The sequence below is a fragment of the Rhyacophila brunnea genome, unplaced genomic scaffold (assembly GCF_057557595.1).
Source record: "Rhyacophila brunnea isolate RB1 unplaced genomic scaffold, BYU_Rbru_1.0 scaffold_14, whole genome shotgun sequence".
In the NCBI taxonomy this organism is placed as follows: domain Eukaryota; kingdom Metazoa; phylum Arthropoda; class Insecta; order Trichoptera; family Rhyacophilidae; genus Rhyacophila; species Rhyacophila brunnea.
Window position 1 is genome coordinate 28,728,822 of NW_028232796.1, and position 23,689 is coordinate 28,752,510.

The window sequence follows — 23,689 nt, forward strand, 5'->3', positions numbered from 1 at the left end:
TCCGCGCCCTGCAATTTATTTTATTTTCTTTCTAATTTGGACAACCAGCATTCAGAGAATCAGTAGGCAAAACATGTTCCATGTTTAATAATTTTAGCCGTCAGAGTTTAATTTTCTCGTAGAGTTTTAAGAAGGTTTTTTTCTTTATTAAAGCCACTGACAGCTTAACTTCGAGTTTATGTATCGTATAATGATTGTTTTTATTGTCGCTACAAATTAATGTACATTGCTAAGAGGTGTCTTCGGATGATTTTTTACGAGAAATGGATGCTCAACCTCATAGCCCCCACATCCTGTAGCGGCCCCTATAGGTACATATCGCTAAAGTTAAAGGCTGTGTGACGCTTCTTCCAAATGGTGTTCGAGGTAAAATTGAGTATTATTAGTAAAATTAAGCATTCAGTGATTTTTTGTTATTTTTAATACCGACACAATACTGAAAAATTGTACCGCACAACGCCATAATTTAAAATGTCAATATATTCTAAGTAAAATTGCGCCCTTTTTTACTATTAGAGAAAATTTGTGATGTGTATTACTTTATGTGTGACTCTCATTACATGTTTGTAGTTATTCGCAATTAAATTAATTCTTTATGGTAAGGTATAATTTTTTTTTCGACAAATCCGATCCTAATAGGATCATATGGGCCTCCACAGAATAGAAGTTTGTATTAACAGATTTTGTTTTTCACGAGAAATGGATGTCAGCCACTTGCTCAACCTATTAGGTCCATGTTCCACGGACCTAAGGTATAATAGTGAAGGTATAATTAGAATTTATTTCTATCGAAAACAAAACATTGTGGACATAAATCAAAATTCATGTCGTTCAGAACATCAGGTTTACATTATAACAAATATTACCATCACAAGAGAGAAGAAGAAAAAATAAAAAAAAACATAAACAATTATTCAGTAAAAGAAATTTAAAAAACAAAATACACAGCACATCACTGACAATTTCTATGTCTTTGGGGAGCGTATTGACTAGTATTGCACCCCTCGCCAATGTCGCCTGATAGGTTTGACACGAGGAAATAGTTCTGACCCAGAATATGTCATGGCTGCGACTACGCAGGTAATTGACAGGCGCACATCAATTTAAATTCTTTATGACGCCAGGAATGGAAACCATCCCTCGTGATAGCAGGTAAAAATGTATCAAGAGCAAAAATGGGTCGAAGATATATTGGATTAGCATGATGCAGTTCCATTTTCCAACAATATGCTATTAAATATTAAATAATAACGTAGCGCTATAGACTTTTCAGGTCCGTGACCGACTTCACAACCTCTATTCAAAGCTTTCTCTATCTCTGTCAGTCACACTCAGCCTCAGAATCCCTTAGGCGTTGTCCGCCTATCTCCTCAGTGGCGGTCCACGGGCCGAGTGTCATATGGGATCTTCTCATAAAACTTATGGAGGTATTTAGATACATTGTATCTGAGTATTTGCACTTTTTAACTATAATTTAGACTTAAATTGTTCCCAAACCCCAGCGTTAGAAGATAAAAATATTCTTTGATGAATTTTTGTATCAGTTTCCAATTTTAACTCTTTTATAAAACTATTGGTTCCACTGTTACTTTCTACATATACCCTTAATTCCAGTTGATCTATTTCTCCTCGTCAATTAATAATTATATTGCCACGGCGGTTGACAGCTACTGGATTTGATATCTGAATGAGAAAAACATATGATATTATTAACACTTAAAATGATTTATTATACTATGTTGATTTTTTTCTCTAAAAGAGCAGACATTGAAGGATATATTCATTTTATTTAACTTGCCAACAAGATATTGAGACTTAAAAAAATATAATATATCAACGATATTATGAAATTTATTTTACTTTCACATATATAAAAAAGAAATAAATATTTTATCATTTTTAGGGGTTGTCAGATCTAGCATTTTTTGTCAGTTATATATAGCATTCAAAAATCGCATATGGCATATATGTGGCGTTAACATCGAAACTAAAGTAAATCATTAACGTTATCATAAATAATTACAAGATAAAAAAATAAAAAAAACTTTTTATATACAACGTTTTTAAATTTTCTGTTGAATCATATAAACTTGACTTGACTAGCTTAAACGATCAAAAAAATGTACTTGATAGAAATAATACTGAAATGTCATTTTGACATGTCATATTGATTTCCATAGTAATACACGTATATATTCATAATTTAGTTGCTAGGACCCCAGACCCCTAGCAACCAATAATGGTGTCGAAATAACTTTTCATACAAAACAGAATTAACTGAAAATTAATTTAATTTTACTTAAAGATGGCTAAAAGTATAAAAAATATGCATTAGCATCGTGTTCTGATATATTCTAAAAGTTTCAAATGTTTAGCTAATCGGGAAGTTAGTTAAAAATCGATTGCAAGATTTGTACCGGACAAATAGGAATACGAGCTAAGAAAAACGTTGTAAAATGATAGATATACCTAAGTAAAATGGAACATAATACTGTTAAAATGAAGGTCCAGAATTAATCCCTTATAGTATTTTTTAAGTAGGTACACAATTTTATTATGCAGACGTATAATGATGTAGGTATACAGGGAACTCAGAAATCTCTGTTACTAAATTATCTGTTCTGTGGATGTATATTATGATAATTCACAAAAAAAAAATATTTCTTATTTTATTAAAATGTATGGAAAAAAGGCCATTACATCAATTTGTTTAAAAGGGTATATTATTTGATATTGCCAATAGATGCACAGGTGTAAGATATGGTACATTATTTATGCACTAAAAATGCATTTCAGCATGAATGTATTGTATAATATTATAACCTTCAACGCGTGCACGATTCAATTATCTGCAATAAGAAAAATGTAATTCACTCTCGATTTTCATAAGGCATGCCAAAATAAACGTCGTTTTCTTGACACGAAACGTTGATTTCATTAAAGGTTTTTCACTGACAGAACTAAACTGATGTTATCTATCTTTATTCCTTATAGATTTTTGAAGTTATACTTCTTTTGGCGCGTTTGGGAAATCAGATTAGAGTGTATTTTTGGCGTGTGACATGTAACACATAATTTATTTTTTCACACGAAAAAAAACGCACTCGATTGGATTCGAACCACCGATTTTTCGGTTATCAGCCGAACGCACTACCTTTACGCCACGATATGGTACTGCAATCGTGACGATTATACAGTATAATATTATAGTTTAGAATTGTTCCGTTGCCTAGGCAGCGAATTTATTACTGTCGGCCATTTGCAATTACATCCGTAAACAAACGATTAAACGTCAGAGTTGGTACTTTAAAAATAAACACAACGAGAAACCATTATATAATTTAGTAATATAAGTTAAAGTGTATAGAAATACACCAACGGCGTTCCAATAAGCGGTCCCTTTTCTTGAGTGTGTAATTTAACAAGATAATTAAGAATTAGTCAAAGAATCTAGTTTATCACAAGTTTTGTTTTTGTTTTGTTACGCCAAAGAAGTATAACGTCTAACGCGCGTACATAGTACACACACCGATTTTTTTATTTGTTCAATCGATGACTGCGAATTTTCTTTTTCAAGCATTTTTGTAAAAATACAAATACGGCGTTTCTAACAACGTTTCGCATATTAATTTTAGTTGTTAACACTGCTTAGTACATTTCAATAAATTGAAGATATCAAGTGCAACATTACATTACACCGGTTAGTAATTAAGGTAAAATTAATACTTTGAATTTAAATACAAAGGCTGACTGCCAAAAATAACGAAATTTAGTAAGCGATTTAGTGAGAATTGTAAAAACAGTAGTTAACTTCATCGCTATTAGATAAGAAATACATCAACACATGGGGGCGAATCACAGGGGGCGCGGGTTTGAATCTCGATGGGTGTCGTATCTTTTTCAAAAAGTTGTTTTCTAGTGATTATATGATACTCTAAGAGCCGTTTCAGATTGGACACCGGTGTCGCGCTCGTATATAATATAGTATGCATTTATATTCGAATAAAAGGGTCATTGTATTAAGTTTATAAACGCCCCGAGCTAATGAGTCAAAGCGTGTGTGATACACTTTTCCGTCGGCCGCTACATTCTCAAGCCGCCGATACACATGTTTTTATGATCGCAGCCAGTTTTATGTTCTAATTTATATCGCGAAATTATGCGTTGACTCATTAGCTCTGGGCGTTCATAAACATAATACAAAGGCTCTTTTATTCGAATACAAAGACCTCCTTATTATATACGAGCGCGACACCGGTGTCCCGTCTGAAACGGGGGTAAGAGCCGTTTCAGATGGGACACCGGTGTCGCGCTCGTATAGAATATAGTAGGCCTCTGTATTCAAATAAAGAGGCATTTGTATTATATTTATGAACGCCCCAGAGCTAATGAGTCAACGTACAATGTCGCATTATAAATTAAAACATAAAACTGGCTGCGGTAATAAAAATAAGTGTATCGGCGGCTTGAGAATGTAGCGACCGTTGGAAAAGTGTACCGGGCACGACACACGAGTGTCCCCCGTCTGAACGCTCCGATTTAGTTATGTATAAATGCGGAATCTCAGCCATGCCGGTTGCTCAACAAAAAAGGTGACACTCGCATGTCCCGTCTGAAACGGCTATAAGGTGTTTTTAAATTATGTATGTTTTATTTTATATAAACATTCAATTTATAGAAATCTCATTCAGAGTTTGAAAGCATTGGTGAGAATTTTGGCGAATTCATGAAAATTTAAGAATCTGGCTGAATTTCACCGCTGCCCAATCACCCTTCAGCATTAGGTTCACAAGATGACATCGTCTTAATATATTAAGAAGTAGCTGACAAATATAAAATAGATAATAATTAAATGGTGTAGACGTAAAGTAAAGTAAAAAGAACAAACACAATAAATTAATGTTCCTGTTATCTTATTGTTTTTGTCTTCGCATCGGTTAGAGTTAATTTGTTTTATTATTTATTATAATATGTTTATCAAGGTCAAACGGGTAGTAACACTCATAATAATAATTGCTGTTTTGATTTTATGCGAATTAAAGTGGGTGTGTTCCGTGCGTAAGAATAAATGAATAATAATTGTTTTTCATTAATCAAAATCGCATTAATAATAATTAATAATAAACCACTGATGCTGTCGTATTATTACCAAAAGACAACGTGTAATTATTGTTTGCATCATTGAATATAAGCATAATAATTATAAGAAACTGTATATTGGTCAAATTACACGAACCGACACGATCCGACGAATCATAATATTGTCGGAATGTGTCAGTCGGTCGCTTGGATATTCTTCATCAAAACAGCTTGCTTGTGGCGCCAATATTAAATGTTATTATATGTACATACTTCAGAAGCCAGTGGTCAAAATGGCAATGCCTTCACAACGTATTTTTGTCTCGAGATAATAACCGATAAAAATGCATAATAAATAATGTGTTTGTTTCATGTAAACAGGGGTGTGGCTTAAAGCACATATTTATAATAATAGTATAAAAATACCTACATCAATATTTTCTTTTCTTCCTTCTCGCACACTTAAACTAGTCTTGTCTGCAACATGTCGAATACGTCGATGTGATGTAATCGTTATTCACAAACACACACGTTATCTTATGGACTTTTCCACACTGCTGGGATGAAACATTATAGTTTGAAAAAAAAACTGCTCGTGTCGCCGTCAGTGTTGCAGTTTGCGCAGACATACCTTATGCCTGCGCAAACCGTTACAAGTCCGCCATTTTAATTCAAATGACACTGATCGCCATATCTCCTAATGATTATACAAGGAGAGACCACGTCAGAAAATGTCTGCCCTCAATACATAATAATCGCTGTTTCGGGGTCTAATGGCATTTTTGTTTGGTGTTTAATTTTTTTGATGATTTTGACGTTTCGAGAGGTTGCAATCGTCACTATCGCTAGGCTCATAATATGCTCATAATATGAATGCGGCATTCCTAAATGGTTTGATTTATGACTGTCTCGTAGACGGGTGAGATTAAATGTGCGAGCTGGCTAAGATTCGCATGAGACAACTCTGGATAATTCCAAATGGAAATATTGAAAAATTGCGAGAAGCTCTTCAGTTGTGTGACATAGGTATAGTTAATTTAGTCGTAATAACGTAGGGTACAGTTGATTAAATTAGTAAAATACATGTACCGTAATACGAGGAATGCAGATTCAAGTCCCACCCGATATCATATCTAATATATAAAAATCAATATTTGTTTGTTTGTTCGTATTTTATGCGCTGCTATACCGTTCATCCGATTGCGATAAAACTTTGTCAACTTATTGCTTGCACTTGCGCAAAGAGTATAGGCTATATCTTATATATAAAAATGAATGTCTGTCTGTCTGTCCCGTATGCGTACCTATACCATTCATCCGATGGCGATGAAATTTTGGTAAGTGGTTGTATGCACACCCGTGAAGGTTTCTGAATTAGAAAAATCATCATCTTCTTCTTCTTCTTCTTCTTCATTCTATTTTCTTTTATTCGTATGGTTCCTATTTCATTCATCCGATTGCGATGAAACTTTTGTCAGTTGTTGTGCGCACACCTGCGAAGGTTTTTAAATTAGTAATATATAAAATACAAAGTTTGTTGTTTGTTTGTTCCATCTAATTTTGATTTTTTTACTACATATTAATAGCATTAATAACGTTTGCATATTTTGGATTCGATTTTAATTTAGTGTTCTTTTGCTTGGCCTTTACTCCTTTTAGAATTATTTTCATATTGCCATATTGTATTACATAGATATTTTAATATTAAAAAAATAATTACCTCTTATTATTTTTTAAATATCTAAGATAAATATAACCACGAAGCGAACCTGTGCGAATCCGGGTACTTCAGCTAGTAAGTATATATTTTTAAGATTTTTTTTTAATTGGTATATTTCTGAGGTGTTTCCGAATAATGTAATTTCGTTATACGAGTATGTTAGCTGTTCGGTGTAATACGATCAAAGACTGTCCGTTCACATCGTCACCCGGAATATTATATCTGCGAATCGGTGAGACTGGTAGTCTAATTTGACCCTTACTTGTAATCGGGGCTGAGAACCGATACAAAATCCAAAAACCTCATAATTATTTTGTAACCAGAATTGGATTCCTTGTATGAGAATTTGAATATGTATAATGAGATTACTTATTCCTGACAGCTGACACCAGCTGCTATAGATAATATAATATAAACTTATTTGCTGTAATAAATATTATCTCTACCTTGATTTTAAATTACAAAGTTGGTACTTTGACGGATATTGAAACATCTCATATTATAAGTGTTGGGATTTTTTCACAAGGACAATTATATCGATAGGTAAATGGACATCTTGCCCAAAGTGATATACGTGAGCACGAATCTCATTTTAACTATGTTTATTTCGCACAACGTATTCTAAGATTTTTAGTAGGTACCTACCTATCTGTTTCTGACAATTAAAAAAAAATGCTAATTTCGGAAACCCTCATCATTGTGATAATATTGCAATAATAGTATTGAAGACAACACAAAATTACCAGGTGGCAGTGTCACCTGTCAAAATCATTGAATGTGGCTTAGTTCTGCAATATAAATTATTTTATTGAGACTATAAAACTATTACGAGTATCCTATCATTTGTTTTCTTTCACGACCCTATTAAATAAAACGGATCATTTATTTTTGTATCAATTATTTTTCAAATTTAGAATTTGTGTTTACATGTGTCTTTTCTTTCATCTTACCCCATTTAATATGATATCTCCCTGTCACACTGTCATTTACATTTTACATAATATGTTTTCTCTCGTGCGTTATATATTATAAATCAAGACATATACATTATTATACTATTATATAAGGCAATTTAGATATCCACTCAAATATCAAACGATGTTTTAAAACAATGTGTTAATATTGCATATCACTGGTCATCGATATGGTTTAAAGTTTAAATACTGTCGATCAATCGGCAATATTCTCATCTCTGCCGTTGTTAATTTCTTCTCCGGCATTCCTCAGAAGTGCAACCGGTTTGATGTGGCTGGCTGCCGGCTGGACCAGCGCCGTCTGCATCTTCACGTCGTCTCGCTTATCTCCATTAATTAGCATTCTCGATCTCGTGGACACAAATATTAGTTTTGCATTACATTACGCGTCCAGCAATTACCATTACATTGTATTTCGCCGAGCGCATACTCATTATGGGGAGTTCGACATTTCGAACATTATTTCATCATTATTAACACGATTGTCATTATAATGTGTGTGTATGTTTAGCAAAAGCAGGTGCAAAACAAAAGAATTACGAATTAGTAATGTAAATGATTTCGTTCGAATAAAACGAATTTTAAAATATTAGACACATTTTTTTCATAGTAAGGAAAACTACACTTCCATAAACAATTTTTTGGACAGTCCTACGATATTTCAAACTTTTTTCGAACGATTTTGTTTCGCATAAAATATAAACATACTAACCTTATCATAATCTACGGTTTCAACATAATATTTATTTAAGTAAATTTGCTTACATTTTAAAGCACTAACCAGCCAATTTTAAGATAAATAAGAAATACAATTAACAATCAATAACGCATAACGGTACTATACGGTTATCCTGGATACAGCGGCAAACACATTTTGAAAATAGCTGATATACTGGATTATTTGTTAGGATAACCTAACCTAACCTAAACTAACCCAAACTAACAAATAATCCAGTATATCGGCTATTTTCAAAATGTGTTTGCCGCTGTATCCAGGATAAACGTATAGTACCCGCATAACGATATACATTGGAACGCAACTGAAATGTAATATTTCAAACTAAAAATTCTGCATTGGTATCGATTATCTACGCAAACACCAATAACTTAATTTTCGCAAGCTTTTAATCGATAGAGAATTTTGTGTATAATATAAATAAAGACCGATAGCGTGTTGCCATTTCTATAATTCTGAATATGATTTAACTTATTTTAGTTAATTACATATTTACAGTTAAACCGCTGATAAGGTAAAATTTAAATTATTTAAAAAATATATTAATTTATCATCATTAGCCGGAGTTGATCCACTGCTGGATATAGACCTCCCCTAGCTTCTTTCAATCTTCTCGGTCCCTATTTCTTCGCCGCCACATACCTACATCCACCAAACTGTATGTCTTGCCGAGCGACATATACAGCTTATTGCCATTTCATCTGATTAGCGATCTCAATCAAATTGTGTACTCTTGTTTGTCTTAAATAACGTTGACATTTTAAGCACCAGACTCTTAAAATAAACGAAATTTACATTGTGATTGAAATTAGTAAATTAAATAAAAAAATTCGCTATACAAATTTAAGAATTAAATCGGGAATGCTGTTATGACTATTTTAATGGCATGCAAATCCAGCCCATTCAATGGAATATTTACATTTTTCTGTTACTGTTTATGTAATAGTTGTTTTAGCATTAATTTTCATGTGCCAGTAACTGCCAACTTTTTTTTCATATATGAGAGTCTGATTTTGTAAAATCTCGTGGATCCCCTACCTAACTAATACAGGTGAGCAGTAACGTCCCGAGACAAAATGCCGCCCCTACGCAGCGCCAAAATGCCGCCACATTTTTTTATTAAGTTTTTTTATCATCCTTTCATGACTCCAATATCTAAGAAATGTGTTGTATGGATACATTGCTAACACGATATATAGCATTAAATATATTTTAAATGCCATCTCTGCTTCAATAGACAATATTGCGAGTCCACGGTTTCAGATACATAAAAAAAACACCTGACAACTTCCAAAACTGACTAGTGTTTTGGCGAACTTTTTAGACAAAATTAAGTATTACCTACTTATAATTCAAATATAATTCGCAAATCTACATGTGTCATCGCTGTTCAGCAAGGACTGGACGTCCAAGGAAAACTGAAGTAAACTAGACATCGCGAACCTGACAAAAAATTATAGTCCTTTTAAAACTTTTATAGTAATTACTTAATACATTTTGTTTCCAACGTGAGTTGAATTTTTTAATGGAAAGTTTCCGTTATTACGTTTAAGTAAGTTTAGGTACCTACCTAGTTATTTCTATATGCCCAATGATTCTCCTCGATTTTCCCCCTTTTACGTAACTGCTGCCCCAAGTGACGTTCAATCTGCCTACCCCACGGGACGTCACTGCACGTGAGATTCGATAAATAATAAAATAAAGGTGTAAATCAGTTAATGGTTAATATGAATGTATGTATTGGTACTTTTCAATAGAAAATATTCAGTGTATATTACTTATATTATATTATAATAACTACAGCGCACATATCCTATACACGAGACTGCTATCGGCGGCTATAGAGGGTAGTTTGTCATATTTATGTATTGAGCTATTATAATTGTGGTACAAAGTTAGCCGTCTAAACTGTCAAAACTGTCTATCTTATTCTAAAAGTTAATACAGCCAAGAGAGATGCTGTTAATGCACTGCACTTTTGAAACAATTACATATAATTTATTGTAACAATTATAAGACTTACCTCAATACATAAATATGACAAACTACCCTCAATAGCAGTCTATAGCGGCTATAGTAGTCTTCTGTATAGAATACATGCGCAGGTGTTAAAAATTACAATAATTTTCACTTTGAATTTGGTTTGTTGCCAACTAAAAGCCATTGTACATACATATATTTTGTATGAACATAATGAAGGAGCTGAGGATTGGACAAGTGCAATTGTGATCAAGTTGAGTACACACGATCCTTTTTTTGCACACCTTTTTTGCACGCTTTCGAAATAACACGGTTTAGAAAAATACCGATTATTTTTTATTTAGGTACACTGATTTTTTTGGTTTAACACGGTTTAAAAAAAACTAAAAAGAATAAAAATACGTATCTATGTACATATTTATCAAAAAATTGCATTGTAATGGATGCCGCCCAGCATACATACGTACATACATGGCGCCACTATTCAGTCACTTCGGGTTCGATACGAGAGAGGCGCCGCGGGCTTCAGCGTAATTAACTATTTCAAGCGATGATAGTGATTTTTCACCAGCAAAAAACAGCAGTAAACGGGCATGTTTATTTTCATGTAGCGACACTGAATTAATATATTTATCTATGCTAAATTTAATTTAAATCGAAAACTATGTATTTCATGTATAAATATTTTTGTGTATAAATAATAAATAAATTCGATTTATTTTTTAGTTCAAGAATTTCGTATTTTGAGTTGATTTTAAGTAATGGAACCTATCTACCATTTTTGTATGGGCACCTTATCCTTTTTTACACGGATTTATTTTGCACGATAGTCTTTGGAACGTATCCCCCGTGCAAAAAAAGGATTGGGTGTACATCTACTTCAAAAATAAAACACTTATATTATGATTACAATATACATAATTCTACATAGATGTTTTCAACATATTATAGAAGATTTAATGAAGCACAATAATGATCTGTCATTACTATCCAAAGAAAAGAAAGGGGACGAAAAAATTCAAATTACATACGTTGGCATAAGATTAATAACAGAATATATTTTGAATAAAATGCTTATAACTTTTTATAAACGGCAGCCATTTGTTGGAATCATGCTTTGACACACAAATACTTAATATTATTACGTTGGTAACTGTGAAGCGCCAAGCGATGGTGTGAAAATTGATGAAAATGTAATCTTCCTCATTTTAATTGTGTTTTAATCGCTAACAAAAAGACCGTAGTGCACAGTGGGCAGGAGCGCAGATAAATACATAGATATACATACTAAAAAATCGTCTCTGTTCTGGCAGAACACACTAACTGGAGAATACTAGTTTTGAGTAATTTGAATTTGAAGCTTTTAAAATGTTTGAAATGATCATGTGAGTTTATTAAGTAATCGTAAAAAGGATGAGTTTAAAATAAAGACTGTTTATTTATTAAAAAGGTTTCAAGACGGTAAAGTTTGAAATAAGGAAAATTTTGGTATAACTAACTCAATACGTCATTTTTTCGAATTAGTGTATTCTGCCAGAGCAGTGACGAAATAATAGTTTAGTATTTTTTATTTGTTTATTATATTTTTTTTTTACTTGCACACATTTTTTGAAAATGGAAACTGCCAATTTTGTTTCTAGACCCATCAATTGTATTCTGTCGTAAGCTTTACCAAAATTCATGGGGAGAATCGGACATGGATTCATGGAACTAGGTTGGGATTCACTGTGACATAATATACAATCACATTTCTATAATAATATTCTTCTTCTTCTTTCGAACATGTCCAATCCTAATAGGATCATATGGGCCTCCACAGAATAGAGGTTTGTGTTGACAGATTTTGTTTTTTTTTTTTACGAGAAATGGATGTCAGCCACTGGCTCAACCTATTAGGTCCATACCCTGACACACACAAATTGAAAAACAATATGTGTAGGTACTTGCCAGACCCAGGATTCGAACCTGGGACCCACGGCGTTATAGTCGAACGCTTAAGCCGCGCGGCCACCATATTTAAATCATTAACTCTAAATTTTACAACAATTAAATTAATAATTTATTATGGAAAGAATGTTATTTAGCATATTAGAAATCTGAAATAAAAGATCTACGATTATTAGCATAAATAAATAACAATACAACTGTGAGACAGAGCGAGAATTGCCGATATTATTATACATTATTTTAATATTAACATAAAATCCAGTTTTTATGAGATTAAAAAAACTAAAAAGTTGAACAGTCTGCTTCAGATGGAAGACTATCTATTTTTTATAATATTAATTATTAAAAAAATATTTCGTACAAGGACAGTATTATGTACTGACAGACAAATTAATATTAGTACTCATGTACCTTATCGTTGTTTTTCATACATAATTTATTCATTTATTTATAGACTCAAAGAATATAATATGAGATATGACATTACTACTTGCTCAAATACGACCTACATTTAACAATAAAAATCATTGTCTATTATATTATAAGGTGTCTATTTTCAAAAACCGATAATTCCACAACCCAATATTTGTGATAAACTACTTTTTTGTGGTCATGATTCTTAATTGGTTGGTTTTATATTTTATAATTGGAGCACTATTCCAATGCTGATGAATCTTTTATTTCAATAAATATCATTATTTATGATGGTATTACATCCCTTGATGGGTTTTAACCTCCTCCTAATACTTTTTCCATCCAGGACGATCCAGCGCCAACACTTTCCAGTTACTTGCAATAAAAATATAAGCATAATACAGTCGGAACCATTGATATTTTACATCAATGGTCGGAACGGATTATTTGTATTTTTTGTAAAGAATGTCTTTGAAAGAAAGAAGACACTTTTTGGCGGGTTTTACGTTATTCAGAAAAGATCACATTTAGTGTAAAATAATTACGTATTTTTTTCATAAACTTTGACTAAAATAATCTGAACATATCAGTTATTAAAAATAATCGTCTTAATAGAAGTCCACATACGTAATAATATATCGGTAATGGAATGTTTATAATTTACATAAAAAAAAATATATTCAGACAACAAAAATACATAAAAAAAAACAAATCACTGAATACTTATGTCACATAACAGATTGCAAAAAGAGAGTAATGTGAAAGCCAAGGACCAAGACTTTGAAGCCGGATTCAGCTAATATTATTTTATGACGGTCAGTCCATAAAACACAAAAAATACAATGCGTTCCATGTCCTCAAGTATTATCAATATTTAATGCGCATTTCGTTTACGTAACACACTTTAATGCATATTAAGATACATACATAACTATTGAAAATAACATAATATTCTGTGTAATAGCACGTGTTTAATTTGATCCTTGCATCCTTGCACAGAAGGCAACCCACTTTCCATTAATTTTGTGTTCTTAAGATTTTATGAATATTGGCGCAAGTCCTCAGCTATGACGTATTTAAGATGTGTTTATCAGTGTTATGCATTTAAAATGTACCTTAGTCATGATTTAATTTATCATCATAGAAAAGTTTTTCATTTACGTCATTCAAGTTTTAATTTTTCAATTTCCATTTTTTTTCAGATTAACGACGTAAAATGACGTCTAAAGAGAAGGTAGCAAAACGTCAGATGGACAGTCCTTCGGAAGAGAGTGGTCTTGGATTGAGCGGCGAAGTTACACCGACCACACCACCAGAAACAGAATTGGTAAGATTTTAGAAGATAATAATGTATTTAGAAAAAATGTCGAAGATAAACCTTTTCACCTGCGTAGACAAAGCTTTAAAGTGAGCCTACATTCACCACACAGTTTATCCGGTTTATCGTATCTTGGAGTCAAACAAGACACAGTGACTGTAATTACTAATTGTTCTACGTTGAATTTTGACCGATATTAATTTAGTATTTAACTACCGCTGAAAATTTAATGCGAACATTTTTGTATTTAATGTAGGCAGGATCCTGCTGTCGCAAGATAATTAAATTTGATTGTTTTCCTCTGCCAACATAAAGTTGAAGACGTCATTTTGAAACCGTCTAATGGGTGTTTTTAAAAGATATTTTATATCGTGAATAACAAAACAACTTCATTATATATTTTTTTGAGTTTTTAAAACATCTAGCCTTTAATGTCTGATAATGAAAATTATCACTTTCACTATACACACCAAACCTACGTTCAGTGAATAACTTTATATCATAATAGATATTACTATCACCTGAAAAAAAGTCGCCAAAATAATATATAACATACGTATATGTATTATTATTATATCTGTCATTGCGCATTGAATAAAGATGTTTGGTAGTATTAAAATTTAGGACTATTCTGTGGTTCCCCTTATTATCAACTCACACATTATAAGCCTCCGTAGTTCTATTCTATACATAAGGCAGCTATCGGCGGCTATCGAGGTAGTTTATCATAATATGTATGCATTGAGTCGTGCTATGTTTTAACAGCCGCACTCTTGGCAGTGTTAACTTTTAGAGCGAGATAATATACATTTTTTACAATTTAGTTAGACGGTTAACAAGTAATTATAATAGGTAGGTACCTCAATACATAAATATGATAAATTACCGTCGATAGCCGCTGATAGCAGCCTTGTGTATAGAATAGACCCACTGAGTTATTATAATGTTGTAAAATGTAATTATATTAAGAAAATGATTTCTCAATAATTTTTGAATGAGTAAATTAATTTTTATATTTAAGAATGAGATGAGAATTCTACGGCCGAGATTTTGATACACAAAACTATAATAAATTATATTTTATGTTTGGTACGAGGGTGGGTCAATAATTCCTTAGAAAAAAGCATTAAAACAGTTTTTATTTTTGTATTTTTTTTTTATTTCTCAATATAATCTCCTTGGAGCTCAATACACTTGGTTAGACGTTTCTCAATTTTTTTTAAACCGTCAGAAAAATAAGTTTTTGGAAGGTCCTCAAAATAAGCATTTGTCCGATCGATGACTTCTTCATTTGAAAAAAAAACGTTGTCCACTTAGCCATTTTTTTAAGTTTGGGAAAAGGAAAAAGTCACTGGGAGCTAAATCTGGCGAATACGGTGGGTGGTCGACCAATTCGAACTTCAATTCTTCAATTTTAGCCATTGATCGTAAACATGTGTGAACACGGGCATTGTCCTGATGAAAGAGGATTTTTTTCCTGTTTAAATGAGGCCGTTTTTCTTCAATTTTGTTTTTAGCTGGTCCAATAAAGATGCATAATAATTCCTTGTTATTGTTTTTCCTTTTTCCAAATAGTCAACGAAAATAATTCCACGTGCATCCCAAAATACAGTAGCCATAACCTTACCAGCTGATTTTACGGTTTTCGCCTTCTTTGGACATGGTTCGCCTTTCGCAATCCACTGCTTTGACTGTTCTTTCGTCTCGGGAGTATAGTGGTGTATCCATGTTTCATCTACAGTCACAAAGCGACGAAAAAATTCATCCGGATTGCGTTGCATGAGCGACAACAGGGCTTTAGAGGCCACCACCCTACTGCGTTTATTGTCGACTGTGAGCAAACGCGGCACCCATCTTGCAGAAACTTTTTTCATGCCCAATTTGTCATGTAAAATAGAAATGACGCTACCTTTTGAGATCCTTGTAACCTCAATTATCTCACTCAACTTTAATCTTTGGTCACTTAACACCATATCGTGGATTTTATTGATCATTTCTGGTGTAGTCACCTCTACAGGACGTCCTGAGCGTGGTTCATCCTTTGTTGATGTACGACCACGTTTAAATTCATTTAACCAGTTATAAATAGTTGCAAGTGAAGGAGCAGATATGCCGTGAACTAAATCCAACTCATTTTTTATTTCCTTTGCTGTTAACTCTTTTATATTAAAATGTTTAATAACAGCTCTAAACTCAATTTTCTCCATTTTCCATTTTTCCATTTTCCACAAGCAATTTTTTTTTTTAATGTACGAGAAACACACAACAACCCGACCAATCTGATTGAAACTTCGCAGCATACTGAATCGGTAGTGCCGCTGCATGAAAACAAACCGCTTACAGTACTAGTCGCGCCACCTGTCGGCTTTTCTAAGGACTTATTGACCCACCCTCGTATGTTATTAAAATGTCTAGTTGACAGAAAATTTATTCGCAAGGACAAATAAATGTTTACCATCAGAAACCGTTCGTTTGCGCTATGCAAACACTATAATATTATGTTTGTTTTAAACATAACTTTAGATTATTCTCAATGTAACTACTTACTTGTTGTGTATAAAATCATACTAACGTTATACAAAAACAAGAATTTAGATATAAATAGAAATTATATACATACTTACATAATATTTTCGGCATTGAATTTTCAAGGTACGTGATATAAACCACATAACAGATAGTTTAATGTATTACCATTTCATTACCAGCTTAGTTACCGATATTATTTTCTTCTATTCATTTTTAATGAAATATTATTAATATGTATTTATTGAAATTGTATATTATATAAATTTTATTAATTTGATGTTATTAAAAACATTGAGGAATTATACGTAGGTACTTAATCAATATTAATCGTAATTTTATTCATAATGTATTTTTAATATTAGGTATGTAGTATTAAACATTAAAGGACGTGTATAGCATGTTGTAAATATTATTATAAAATGAAGGTTGTTATTTTTGTGACATTATCATAATTAAAAATAACTCAATTCACGGCATGGTCAAGTAAAGGACATGAAGTATTAAGGACACTGATCCACTTATAAGGACACTACCACCAACAACGGAGGGTTTTTGTTGGTGGTGAAAAATGGGACATGCATATTCGGTTGGAAATCGAAATCCTTTTGACATTGATCTTGTTGCGCAAGTGACTATGAAGTGAAGAGCCTTTGCCTAAAGACCTTAATGTTAGTCCAGCAGATGTTCTGAGCATTACCAGGTACCAGTGGCGAGGGGTGTAGGTAGGCTGTTAAGATTCGACATAAACATTGCACACTAAACTTTGTAAGTGGTACTTATTTGTTTTCATTGAACTAAGAATACAATTTGCAGATTGTGCTGGTTAGTTTTTAAAATTCAATTAAACTCTGCCTAAACCAAGCCATAATAGTTTAAGTATGCTGTGGGTGATCCGATAAAAATAGTGTAAGTACACTTCTTCAGTCATACTTATTTGTTTTCGTTGAATTAAGAATGCACAATATTACAGATTGTGTCGCTTAGTTTTTTTTAATTCATTAAGCCCTGCCAAGCCAAAACATTATAAAAAATATTCTTCTGTCTATAAAATATCTAAGATTATGTATGGTTTAATGGCATAATTTTAGATATTTTATAGATAAACGAATATTTTTCGACTATTATCTACTATGGCTTGGATTAGGCAGTGTTTAATTAAATTTTAGAAACTATCAAACACTATCTACACATTGTAGTCTTAGTTCAATGAAAACAAATATGTTTGACTGACAAAGTTTAGTATGCACTATTTACGTCGGATCTTAACGGCCTACGTCCACCCTTCGCCACTGCCAGGTTACACTAACAGCTTTAGTTAAGAGAAACCTTGTAATTCCATTATGTTATCTTGAAATCATTGACGTCTGTTTTCAAATGGAAATTAAGTAACGAAGTTGAGATTGTAATTTGCTAAAGAATATATAAATACCATGTCCCATCCTAATAACATCACATGGGCTCCACAGAGTGGAGGTTTGTATTAGTAGATTTTTGTTTTCGTGAGAAATGGATGTTAGCCACTTGTTCAACCTTACTCTGACTCAAATACAAATTGAAAAACAATACGTCATGTATTTGCCAGACCCAGGATTCGAACATGAGACCCAAAACACTATAAGCCGACACGTTAGCCTCTCGATCATCGTGGGTGTATAAAGAAAATACGATGTACCTAAATGGTAGTTTACCAAAACCCTTGAATGTAGATGGAGATGAAAACATAGATCGTATACAGATTAGGCTAGTCGCAGGATTAATTTGATGATCCAGTGGCAGAGTATACGTTTTATTATAACTTTGCACTTTTTACTACATTGATACGCCTCCTTGCCTGATTACATCGGATAAAATTAGAACAAATTATATTCACTTGTATTAGTATATTATGCAGTAATAAATAGATAATAAAATATTTAAAAATATATTTTTAGAATATTACGTACCATTTTTATCCTAGAGTAGGAGTGCAAAGTTATGAAGTGGCAACTCTATCTGAAGGCATATAGACAAACGGAAAGCCGCTCCAAGATATGCTGGATTGACGAAATATTAAGGTACGGTGAAGAACAGAAAGGAAACTAGAAGAGTAGATTAGACTTGGAAAGTTTTCGCCTAGCAGGGTATTGAAATATACTGATGATGATCCACATAATCAAACATGATTGTTTGTTTGTTTTAGTTTACGTGTTTAAGAACACAAGTCGAAAAAACTAGAAGACAGTTAGATCGGTATTGTGATGGCAGACGGTATAACTGATGTTTTTACACTTTTTTAGGTTTCTTCCATATGTTCCAAATTGTACATTCTTTGATGTGGCAAAATATTAGAGCTGTAACTATATTGGTCACAATGTAACGTTAAAAGATATCTGCATCTGACCAAAGGTGAAAAAAGTTAATACGGCAAAAAGCTGATATATCTGCTAATACCTTTATAGAACTCACGTGGGTGTGTAAAGTCCTTCATTCGGGCATTTTTGATGTTTGGGGAGTGAGGGACATTATAACGATTTAGTATAACAAAGAAGTTTATTTTATAATTCCGCGCAGAACTATGTTTTATTGCAATTGGGTATGGACAAGCATTGGTCTTATTACATTGGGTTCATTTAAAGGGATCTTACATTAGGCACGACACTGACGTTATTTTAGGGGTTGATTTCACGGTGGAGTTTACTTGTTACTAGGCAACGGGCAGGGCAGGGGAGTGCGGGAGACGCATCTCCTATCTTCGCGGGCGATTCTGTACTGCAGAATTATTTTCAACATGTCTACCCCCTTGTAAGGTGTGGGGAGAGGGGTAGACATTTCAACTTTTTAGAAATCAAACGGTAATATTTTGCTTGGGCCGAAGGGCAATAAATACCCTCGGTGTCGGGTAATTTAATTTGTGACTGCCGGTCTTCGAAATTCATCTCTCGCAAGATCGTTTGTGAAATGTTATTTTAGTTATAATATTATTTAGTATTTACAGAGGTTGCGAACATTTGCAGGGGTAGTCATTTTACGGGATGGTAGGCGTTCTTTTATGCAAGGTTCCTGTTATGGGATCGGCGACGTCTCTTCGCGAGGGGTTGTATTTGGTATCACTGCTTAAAATGCAAGATAAATAAAACTTATATATTTTTTTTAATAAATGCTTATTTTGATATAAAATACTTCAAAATATCTTATAAAGTAACTCTTGTCAGACTGATTTCAAAACTTTGTTTTTGCTCTCCTGTAAAATTGTGTAAACAGCAGTTCTTTCTCAAACTGTGGTAAAACCGTTTAACTTACAAAAATGTAACATACCTTTTCTGTAAATAATTTAATTTAAAATAAAATTACTATGCGGATAACGGTTAATGAAATATTATTATTAACCTCAGTTGATGTCGATTTATATCGATTGTAGAACGATACGGGTCTTTGAATCAGATTTTAGAAACGACCATAGGTAATAAATAATAAATGTTTTTTAGCAAAAGGTCAATGGCCACAGGTGAAAGTAGGTTATATTTAAAAAATCTTTTTTGTAGTTCCAATAATACATTTATCAGAGCGGTAATTATTATCTCTCTAAGACAATCAGAAAAGGAAATTTTTTTGCGAATTTAAAACCATATCGTTGACCTAGTTCCACGTGACGTTCATTTTGCAAATTTACAGGGGAAGCAAAAAATCAGAGTTTGAATTTTATTGATACATTGGGTACGGTACACACTTCGAGCTGACGCATTATATTACTAATATTATTATTAGTTATGTTAATACATAATAATGCTAAAAAATAATAACAACACCCGAGACATTTCCTGGCATAAACCACTGAACGTACGTCACCACAGAACAGATTAATAAATAGAATTCCGATAGGGTATATGATTACATGCAGGGGCGGCTCTACCTTAAGGGCTCTTGGGGACCATCCCCACATCGTTGTCGTATCAAAAATACACGTCAGTTATTTTTATCATTGTCATAATATACCTACATAATTACATGATTAAAATAATTATTTCATTTATTTTATCATACTGGGGAGCGAATCAAATGACCCCTAGGTGAGTAAAATCGCTCACTGTATGTCATTGTTCAAAACTGATAATGGTAAGTCTGTCATAATTATTATTATTAATTAAGCTAATATTTTTAAGCACGCTTTTTAGGTGTGATTAGGTAACGGCTCAGATAATCATATTATTTATTCTGAAACATTACTTATTTTCATCATTAAAATCATATATATATACAGAAAATAGGTAGGTATGTATAGTTAATAATTAATGGATAAACCCCACCACCTTAAAAGTCGTCGAGCCGCCACTGATTATATGTAAATTCGTCGTAGCACAGTTCACCGTGAGTTCAGTTCACAGTGTTCACAGTCATCTCTATAGCACCGGAATGAAAAAATACGCGTTGTTCGTGGAGCATTTTCATAGCTGATTTCGGCAAAATTCAAGAATGAAAACCTAATCTAAAACCTATCCTAACAAAATAATCCAGCATATCGGCTATATTCATTTTTTTGCCGCTGTCTTCCTGTAAACCGACAAGAACCGAACGAACAAGACCAGACATGAATGTTATCTCAGTAAAGACCCAAAGAGGTTGGACGGTTTTTAATATACGACCGTATATTTCCGATACAACATTCACGGTGAAGTGTGATACGGCAAACTGCATACGTACAAATTTCCGGACACGAGGCTATAATATACTTTAATACACTAGATTTTGACGCAGGGTTTTGAATGTGTGAGTATCTCACGAAAATGAATCCACATATTATTATAGACGTGCAGTAGTGTGTACCTTCAAATATGCCAATATTGAGTGAGCGTCAGTGCATAAACTGAGAGCAGTTGTCAGAACGAAGGACAAACGTATTCTTGATACGTGTTTAAGTTTATCTCATATTCTTCCACACTCGAGATCGGTTGCCTGTTACTCCACACCCGTTAGGTATTTCAGTTACTATTATTTCTGAGTTCCTTGTAGGTACGTCACGTTAAGCGCGTACAGAGGCAAATGGATTAGGGTGGGGAGGGTCCATGAGAGTGGGGTTAAAAAAATCTAGCAGGTGCCACTGATTGTGCCGCCTACAACTCATAGTTTCTAAGCCGTCTATTATCATGTACATTTGCCATACCCAGACACTCTGTACTTTTAGTGTAGTAACGTGTGCGAGTTATTGAAAGCTGTCGCATCGACAAGACGTGGTTATCGAGCTGTTTAACGGTAATGATAATTATTATTAGGAACATGTTCATTTGTGTCGTCCACGTTGTCTTGTCTTTGTGACGAATAATATGAAGAGGTAATACCTCCCCCCCTCCGTGTGTGCTTGTCTTTGTGACGAATAATATGAAGAGGTAATACCTCCCCCCCCTCCATGTGTGCTTACCTATGTCACATCAAAATTTAGTACCGCGTAGGGACATTAAGAGGCTTTTTTTTTTAAATTATTTTATCACTGAGTGCTTTAGATGTTTCTCTCGAATCTTATTTCGAAATCTGATCTTTTTTATTTTCAAATTTTTTCTAACTTTTTCAAATTTCAAAAGTTACGGAAAACTAATAACTTTTCCTTTTTATTTAATAATATAAATAAATAAATAAATAAAATATTTATATTAATATAAATAAAAAGGATTTCAAGTTATACACATTTATATTTTTTATAAAAATCGATGTTTTTTAAAATAGATATAAAAAATATTAAAACTATGAATTTTTCAAAAACGCTTAAGTGATGCCTAGAAAACTTAATAAACTAAATTTTAATAATAAATATGACCATAAAATATATGTAATAATAGGGTGCGGACCGATAGAACAAATTCACATTTTATTACATTTTTTACAATTGTTAGTTTGTCTTTGACTTAAAATAAAAAATATTTTTATTTTTAATGTTTTCAGATACATATTTATTCATTAAAACAGTTGAAATTGTAAATTATCAAAAAAATGTCTCAAATTGCAAGCTTCGTATTTTTCCGCTAGGTGCCTCTTTAAAAAAGGCTCAGTGAAGACTTCGCCTTAAGTCTGATTCTGGTAGGGATAATTTCGATTGGTAGGTTGAAAAAATTATGTCAAATCTGATTCTGAACGGAACAATATGTACTTAGGTACCTTTTGCTTAATTTCCAATGTTCAATTTATTTAATTCGTCAGTTAAAAGGTATCAATTATCTAAGAGTTGTTAATATATCATCTTAATTTGAAATCGATGATTAAATTCCCTACTGTCGCAATGCGGGGGAAGAAGTAATCACTAGAAATTTAGGTCAAATGTCTGAAGACGCTGAAATGTGCAAGGTGAATAATACAAATATGGCCCGAACAATCAGCCCGACCCGAGATCGCCTAGGATTCGATTATAGTCATAGAATGACTATATTATAAAATGGCTACCTACGTATATATCAGTGGCGAAGACTTCATACTAGGCGATTATTTAAAGTCTACCTTCTTAAGAAAAATATTTTTTAATTGCATATTAAATCACTTTATCGAATAAAATTATTTAACTGTTTAATTTGCCAACGACATCTGTCGTATATACAGAAAAGTAGGGATATATTATAAATAAAATAATCAGATTACAGTACGTCTGTTATAGCCACAGTACGACATCTGTCTTTAACAAATTTCACTAATTATTTCCCGTGAAAATAAATGTGATAATTTTTTTCGGTACTGTTCGGTTATACGCAATACAGCGGAAAACGTATTTTGAAAATAGCCGATAAACTGGATTATTTGTTAGTTTGGGTTAGTTTAGGTTAGGTTAGGTTGGGTTAGGTTAGGTTAGGTTTGGTTTGGTTAGGTTAACCTAACAAATAATCTAGTTTATCGGCTATTTTCAAAATGCGTTTTCCGCTGTATTCCATATAAACGAACACTACCATTTTTTCTGTATGGACTTTATGTCATGTGACCTCAAGGTGTCTGGGGCTGTTTATACAAAACGATAGGCGCTAATTCGCAAGCCTAAAATA

The 23,689-nt window shown here is 32.8% G+C and overlaps 1 protein-coding gene across 1 annotated transcript in view; it reads left to right on the forward strand.

The window, feature by feature from the left end:
• LOC147075836 (putative monocarboxylate transporter 5) overlaps nt 1-23,689 on the forward strand; it is an 85,067-nt gene that overhangs the window by 41,926 nt on the left and 19,452 nt on the right. The window contains exon 2 of the mRNA XM_085942158.1: nt 14,053-14,177. Within this exon, the coding sequence (XP_085798284.1) occupies nt 14,067-14,177 (111 nt within the window). The 5' untranslated portion in view covers nt 14,053-14,066. The remainder of the gene's footprint in view (nt 1-14,052; nt 14,178-23,689) is intronic.